Source organism: Mobula birostris, chromosome 22 (assembly GCF_030028105.1).
Source record: "Mobula birostris isolate sMobBir1 chromosome 22, sMobBir1.hap1, whole genome shotgun sequence".
NCBI lineage: Eukaryota > Metazoa > Chordata > Chondrichthyes > Myliobatiformes > Myliobatidae > Mobula > Mobula birostris.
The window spans coordinates 19,262,381-19,270,722 of NC_092391.1; the positions used below are offsets into that span (position 1 = coordinate 19,262,381).

General features: G+C 40.1%; 1 protein-coding gene across 4 annotated transcripts in view; it reads left to right on the forward strand.

Moving 5' to 3' along the window:
* The window catches only part of ccdc180 (coiled-coil domain containing 180), an 81,517-nt gene that overhangs the window by 63,627 nt on the left and 9,548 nt on the right, over window positions 1-8,342 (forward strand). For all 4 annotated transcript variants that reach the window (XM_072240212.1, XM_072240214.1, XM_072240213.1 and 1 more), the window contains 4 exons: window positions 1,819-1,893; window positions 4,471-4,537; window positions 6,956-7,100; window positions 8,240-8,342. The exon at window positions 8,240-8,342 is cut by the window's right edge and continues 58 nt beyond it. In XM_072240212.1, the coding sequence (XP_072096313.1) occupies window positions 1,819-1,893; window positions 4,471-4,537; window positions 6,956-7,100; window positions 8,240-8,342 (390 nt within the window). The remainder of the gene's footprint in view (window positions 1-1,818; window positions 1,894-4,470; window positions 4,538-6,955; window positions 7,101-8,239) is intronic.

Consider the following 8,342-nt stretch of genomic DNA (forward strand, 5'->3'; position numbering starts at 1 on the left):
TTCCACAGCACCCAGCAAATCTCGTTCCCATCTCCAGTAATTCTTTTACAATAGTAGAAGAGAATGTCCAGATAAGATGAAAAATTACCATATATAACTGTTACTGGACAAATTCTCAGATTGCACTAATTCCTGGAGATGAGGCTTGTCTGGGCACCACTGATGGATCAAAAGTGGCCTTCTGCTTTGCCATGAGTGTAAGTAAGCACATCTGTGGGACATTGGTGGATCCCCTTGCCGAGGGCTTGGATGGGTGAGGTTTCTGTTGCACCACATTTAAACTGGTTAAGCAACCATGACCCAGTCTAGCTACTCCATGTAATAGTTCCCTTAATACTGGTTCACCAGCTAAGTTTTACTTGTTTCTCTTTCAGTTAACTTTTAAGTGGAAAGAACCAAGCAGTATTATTCTGTTTGCAAATCACTGAACACATTGAAAATCATGGTCTTGGCTGTAACAACTATAGCACTTACGTCAAAGGTCGCAAGCAAAAATATAGGGCTTATTAGCAAACAATGCACTGACACCTCCAACAGAGGCATTTTAATTTTTGCTACTAATCTTGGTTTAAAAGTCACTGCTGCAGCTTCTCTATTTACTGCAAGCCAAAGCTATGAATCATTGGGTAAATTTCTTATCTCCAATTCAGGTTCAGAAACCACTCCAGAGCCTTGACTATAAAAATCTAGGTTGATGCAGGGGTTCCCAACCTTCTTTATGCCGTGGACCCCTACCATGAACCAAGGGGTCCATGGACCCCAAGTTGGAAACACCTGTTTTAGTGCCATTTAGAAGGAGTACTGTTGCATTGTTTGGATAAGATATTATTAAACCAAAGACCTGCTTTCTCTCCCAGCTAAATGCAAAAGATCCCATGTTAGAATTTCAAAGCATTTTCCGCTGTTTCCTTGTTATTCTGTATACCTAGATCAGCACTTGTTAAATAGATGATGTGGTTATTCTATTTATTTAGTGATACAGCACAGAGAAGCCCCTTCTAGTCCTTCGAGCCATGCCGATGAACACCCCAACAAACCCAATTAATCCTAACCTAATCACAGGACAATTTACAATGACCAATTAACCTATCTGGTACATCTTTGGACTGTGGGAGGAAACCAGGGCACACTGGGAAAGCACGTGCATTCCACAGGGAGGACGTACAAACTTCTTACAGAATGGCACTGGAATTGAACTCTGAACACCCTGAGCTGTAATAGCATCACACTAATCGCTACGCTACCGTGGTTGTTATCAGACTTCTCAGACAAGTTTGTTCGGCTTTGACCACCTTACTCATTGCTGTGTTGGCCTATATCCATAGCTAGAAGAAAATTGAAAAAGTCCCAGTTCACAATAACTAAACTGTTTTGCTCAGGTTTGTCTGAATTACCTTTCACCCTTTGATGGCTTCATAGATCTCCCAGTGTTCCAGGGATCACTCAGCTTCATTTTCGGTGGTGGTGCAGCCTCACCACTCCAAGGACTAGGGTTCGATATCAATCTGGGGTGGAGTTCGCAGATTCTCCCTGTGACCCTTTGTGTTTCCCCTGTGTGCTCTGGTTTCCTTCTCAATACCATAGCGTGCCGGTAGGCAAGTGGCTAAGTACATTCCTACTAGTGAAGATGGGTACCAAGAAAATGAGAGAGGTATTGATGGGAATGTGAGAGAGAATAGGATACAAGGAAACAGAGGGAGAATGAGACTGATAGGATTGTTTTGCTGGGAGCCACTGAGCCAGATGGCCTCCTTCTGTACCATAGTATGTAAAATATGTGAAACATACAAACTTAAGTGAGCACTTTTATCTTTCTAGTGGAATTAAGTATTCAAAGCCAAACCGCTTTGATCCAAAGTATCAAGTTTTTGGTGAAACTGCAGAAGCATCTGAGTAAGTAGAATCTCATTTTTTTTTACTTTTTTTTTGTTAACTGTTAGCATTGTGCCCTGTTTTTGTAAGTAAGAGTTAATTTAAAAATAAATATTTTACTATTGGTACATACCGTCTTGGACCTCCAGAAAGTGGTCCGCAGCAGGGGTGATTGATAGGTTCGTGGCCTAAGGTAGAAGGAGGTGAGTTATTAACTTCAAACTTTCTGCATAATCACTCAAGGAGTTGAACTGCATATGCATGTAGTGAGAGCTGTATAACCCACCTCCTTCTACTTTAGACCACGAGCTTACCACTTTCTGGAGGTCCAAGACGCCAACTTCTACAAAGAAGGGATCCGTATGCTCCACGACTGCTGGGCTAAGTGTGTAAATGTAGGAGGGGACTATGCTGAAAAATAAATGTGCTAGGTTTTGTAAAATTGACTCCTTCTACCTTAGGCCACGAACTTATCAATCACCCCTCATATGATCAGTTAAGTGAATATACCTGGCCTCTAAGATCACAGCAGTAACTTTATCTCAGGAGAGTACTCTAATTGAATGCCAAGGTATTTTTTACTCTCTCCCACAGGTTTAAGAGCATGACATTCCTTTTTAACATATTCATGCACTACCTGCATGACGGACAGTTCCAGCAATAACCAAAGTCTGAGTCAACAGCGGGACACTAAGAGGTTTGGTTGAGCACCCAGACATCATTGGCCACAATGTGTAGGAACTGGATGAGCAACAACAGACCCCACCAGCTCTGTTAGAGGATTTGATGGAAATAGTTACCCAAAAACATCGTTGTTAAAGAGAAAACATATGGGCCCTATCTTACAGCAATAATAAACTGATAGACAGTTATTAAATGAATCATCTTCATTATTTGGCATTTTGTTCTGATGCAAAGCTACTTCTGAACCCCAATAAATATTAGTTTGAATTGTTTTAAATCAGTGAATGGCAAGCACTATGTTTACGATATTTATCGTGAAGTAAGAAATTTCCTGAAGATCATTTTGGAGAACTACGGCCACCAACAAAAGCAGGGGCACTTGAACCTCAATCCTAGTTGCTCCATTGGTGTTCCCTGTTTTCAACCACTTGTGTTGCTGGAATGTGTTAGCAGAAGAATGTTATAAGAGGCATTTGGAGGAAATACTAGCCTGCCACTTTCAGGGTAGACAAATAATGTGAGATTAGAACATAGAACAGTACAGCACAATACAGGCCCTTTGGCCCACAATGTTGTGCCAACCCTTTAACCTACACCAAAATCAGTCGAATTATTCCCTCCCACATAGCCCTCCATTTTTCTTTCACTCATTCAGGATGAGTGGTTGCATGTCGATGGACTGGTTGTCCTTACTATTATTGCCCATTTGTATTTAGCCCTGATAGCATCATGTGTTCACTCAGTGTTGTTGGTCAACCTACACTCAGTGTCCACTTTATTAGATACACCTGTACACCTGCTCATTGATGTAAATATCTAATCAGCCAATCATATGGCAGCAACTCCGTGCATAAAAGCATGCAGTCATGGTCAAAAGGTTCTGTTGTTGTTCAGACTACACATCAGAATGGGGAAAGAAATGTGATCCAAGTGCTTTTGACTGGAACAATTGTTGATGCCAGACAGGATGGTTTGAATACCTCAGAAACTGCTGATCACCTGGGATTTTCATGCAAAACAGTCTCTTGAGCTTTCAGAGAATGACCTAACAAAGTGGCCACTGAGTGTATTGTCCAAATAATTGACCATCTGAAAAAATTAATCTTAGCATTCAACATAGACAAATAAAGCTCAGTTAAGGTCATGTTTAATGAGCGTGGAACCTGGAACCATTGCTCAGCAAGCAGGTGTAGAACGATCCTGCAGCTGAATGTTTACTAAAATACAGATTCAGTAACTCTGACAATTCCAGGCTAGTTGTCTGCCAGGTAGGACTCCCTACATTTTGAGTTTAAACCACCCTGAGATCTCAGCAACCAGCAACCACATGGGTGAACAACTTTTATATGTCCATTGGATGCCCGCCTGCTGCATGGGTATCTTTCCCATTAGTAAAAGCAGCAAATTAGTATGACGGTGGGGAATCATCTTTTAAGTACATACATATCTTCCCTATTTGCACTCTTCATGTGATAGATGAATTTCTAGATGCATCACTTAATGATTGCTCTAAAACAGATATGGATCACTTCTGACGGAGAACCTTTTAAAGGAATTTATCTTGTGAAGTGACTCGGTACAAGTTACCTTTCAAACGGTTCTGATAAGCTAACCAAAGGACTGCAGGGAGAGAGGTGAATTTGAGGAATCTCCTACCATTACCACCTAAAGATCTTCTGTTGTCACCAACTATGCTGTGGCAGATGTTATTGTCCTGCTTTTCTTTGGGTTATGCAGGACAAGGTAATATGAGTCGTGCCATATCCACGTTGCTGCTTCCTTCTTAATGTGAAGCCTCCAGTGGGGCTCCCTCAGAAATAACTTTAAATCCCTATGCTGAACACTCACTCTTCAGCTCCAAAGCAATTCACACAATTAAATGAAAGTTTAACATGAGCTATTTGTCTTTTCCAGATATTATAAAGGAGCAATAACATATATTTTATGGGAAAATACCAATACCTTACTGGCAATGGCTGAGGCAAGTAATTAATTTGTTTTTTGGAGCTGAATATTTTATCATTATTCCTATATTTTTATTATTATAAATATTAGAGCTTAATGTTCTGTCATAATTTTACATTTTTATTGGTCAATTTAGGTGACATGTGGTACTATTTTATTGTAGTGATAGGAATTATTTCTTTAGCCCCTGCTGCCTTTTCTGCTGTTTTTAAAGACCATATCTTGTAATTTTCTTTCCTTTCCATCTTATGAAAATGCTGACTCTGCTGTGACACAGTCCCACTATGGCAAACGTGTTTTAGTATCTTATCTAAGTGGCTTTTCTTTGTATAATGGTCTGTGCGGTCTCGAGTTTGAATCCCACCGAGTGTAATTTTCAGGTGCCAAATGGGTGCTGAAGCCTGCAGCAGTCCAGGCAGCAAGTATGTGCTCTTCACAAAGCACAAGTACATCACCTGCCACGTGGAAGTGGGCAGACTGATAAGCATCCAGTTGTTCTGCTCTAAATGGGCATGGTGATTGACCGTTACATGTGCAAGCAGGGAGCCTGCTGCATGTTTGAGGCAGTGCTGCAGTGATTAGTAGATACAGCTGGGTCCCCTGCTTGGCCTAAGTATCGCTATAAGGGGGTTCTGCAGGCTGCCACGACAAACATCAATTGCCTGAACGTGCATCAATGGGAGCTGGAGTGTTCCCATGGTCAGCTCCCATCAGAGTTCTCAGTCAGCTCCTGGTTGTTCTCTGCCCCCCCCCCCACTTGTGACCACCTTTCCTTTTCTTCTCCCCTAATCAATCCAGGGATGCTGTAAGTGTGTGACTACCTATTATTCCAAGCCATTTTGCCAGCTACCGTAGATGCCTTCAGCTGCCCTGCAAGTATGCACAGCTCTAATATAATATAGCCCATATTGTTGGATGCAAGAATTATCTGTTCAATTGCAGTTGTTGTTTCTTACACCCAGTCTGCATGAATGACAGGGGGCTATTTTGCAGCTGAATGTGATCTTTAAAATGCTTAAAAGGAATCTCTGAAGAGCAGTCAGGGTTAAGAATTTGGATTTTCTTCTTGTTTGATCCAAGGAAAGCTAAGGCCAATTTTAAATATTTACTCTCTGACAGCTGCTGATACAGCAAAGGCTAAAGACTGAACTAGCAAATGTCCTGAGCTAATGAATTTGCCAGCAAACCAGTTAGGGAAGGTGGTTTGACATTTCCATGATGTCATCAGATCCCGTGCATTGACACGTTCAAATGATATCACCTTAAATATTTCAGAATTTGGACCTCATTCTGGCACTGAATCATCGTTCAATAAAACAATGCGCATTCATGCTGAAAGTGAAGGGTCTTTCCTCATTGGCCAAGAGGCTGCAGAGACAGAAGCTTAGATCTGGGAATGGATAAAAAGGGATGAACAGCACATCCAAGTTTTCTTGTTATGTGAGGAGCCCTGTTGAAAACCCAGATTCAGAAAATCATGTAGATACAAGCCAGAAATTATTTTCCTACCGTTAATGCCATTAAAACAGTGTTCCACGGTACATTGAACTGATGCTGTTTGAGAATTCACTTGGTCTTCAATCAAATGGCTCCAGTACAGCATTGTCAGTTGTAATACCACTATTATGAGTTGTATCCTCCTCCTACTTGCCTGCTTATGATACCTTGATGCCTGTCTTCCATCCTCATGTCATCTAGAAGAAAAACGTTTGAAATCACCAAACCCTTGTTGAAAGTCAGTTCTGAGTACAAGAGAACTAATTTAAAATAGAAGAAAAATTTTCAGCAGTGCGCCCAGTGCAGAGTGCCATGGAAATGAGACTTTAGATATCACAGTTTCAGGAGAAATAGTTTGTAAGCCTGGCTATTTCCTAAGTAACAAGAATTGTTTGTCAGACCATTAAGGAGAAAATCAAAGTGGTAGTGAATTTTGGATGAATTATGGGGGAGTTTTTGCGAAGAGAAAGTGCTAATGAAAGTTTGGCTGGAAAGTCAAATTGAATTTCCACTGGGCATGTTGAGTTCTTCAAATTTCTTTTCTTCAGATTAAGCCTGTTTTCAAATAGATTTTTTTCTTCATTATGATAAGGAATTCCTAGGTCATAAAATGTTTTCAAAGCTTAATGCCTTTTAGTAACTGAGATATGCAAATAAATCAGTTTAATTTGATGAAACATTGTCCTTAGCAGGGTAGCTTGTTAACACTGTATGGAAGGCACAGGCTTAATATGCCAATGTATCTTTATCAGTTTCTACACCATATTTTTATTGAGGTGACCTGACTGGATGAATGCTTATTTCACTCGGTTCTTGAGTACTTTTCTTTCAACATATTTGTTGCCTTTGGATATATACCATTACCTTCACCCGAACAAATCCTTAAGTGTTGTTAATTATATTTAAACATATAACACTACTTCTTCATCCGCATTAGGACTACTACAAAAAAAAAGAGCGAATTCCAGTCTACAGGCCTGAGTACCTGAAGGACACATTTGACTCATGTGCAGAAGAGGTGATTCAGAAGATGCTGTCATATCAGTCTCAGGCGACTGATTATTACAATAACATTCTGCAAGGTATCAGAACACTAAATTTCATATTGTAATTTCAGCCCTACATGTAATTTCAGAAGGTTTACAAAGGAATACACAGCAAAAGACAGTGTGGGGCAGGGTGCTGTTTTGCGTTATGGTTTCTAATATGTAATACGTTCATAATTAGCTTCAGTTAATTTTATGATAAGAACAAGATGAGTAAAAAAGTACATTTTGTATATTTTCTCTCCCTTTCCTGAGGGCATTCGTGTTTGTTTGCTGTGTTATAGACTCCACAGATACTGAGCTCTTTGGTCCAAGAGGCTTGATACAATTAAATCTCCTTCTGCTCTCCTTCAGAGCCTTTGCTTATATCATCCAGCAGGATAGAGGAGCTCAAATTGCGGCTGATTCTGACTTCCCCCCAGCTCAGGAATTGTCATCATGGCTGAGATCGGCCAAAACCAATCATACTGACGACATCAGGGAAATTTTTATTACTAGAAAGTTTGCAAATACTGAAGTAATTTATCTCTGCTAGCTTACTCTTTCTTGTCACACTTAACCTTTTTTTTACAATAATAAGTGAGAACATTTTCCTAATAATTTTCTCCTGATGCCCACATATATACTGATCTGTCAAAAACAAGCGACAAAGGCAACTCTTGCCATCATTGTTCTATCATTTCCAGAACCCTGAAGTCTTCCCTCTTGGATTCACCTCCAATCTCTCTCTCACACAAGTCTTCTCCATTTTCCTATATAAGGCTGTTAAATATAGATGATTAACTCAATATCAATTGATCTGTTACCTACTTAAAGTTTAAAAAAAGATGCTTTGGGAGTGAAAGAAAAAATGAGAATGTGCAAATTTTTTTTTTATTTTGCTAACCCCATTCCTTTCACTAAGTAAAAAGGGAGAATTTCCATGATAGCTCTCTCACTGTATTTGTGATCGGATCCCTAGAAAATAGCAGAAGCAAGTGTTTTGTGGGTTGTACAGGAAAACCTATGTGAAAGCAACTCCCCAAACAATTAGTTGACCTCTTCTAAGGGCGGGGTCACGAGTACTTGGTCTAATTTGTGAGAATGCAAACAATTAAGTTATGAATTTCAAAAAGAATAATATGATTTCCTTTGTGCCAAATGTTGAAACCTTTGAGTGTTATTTTCATCTTCAGAACTCAGAGAGCAGCTGCTGTTGTTTGAACAGTTGCTCCCCGCCGTACCTCGCTTCCTAATCGAAGAAATCCTCAAGCATCACATGGAGTTTATCACAAAGGC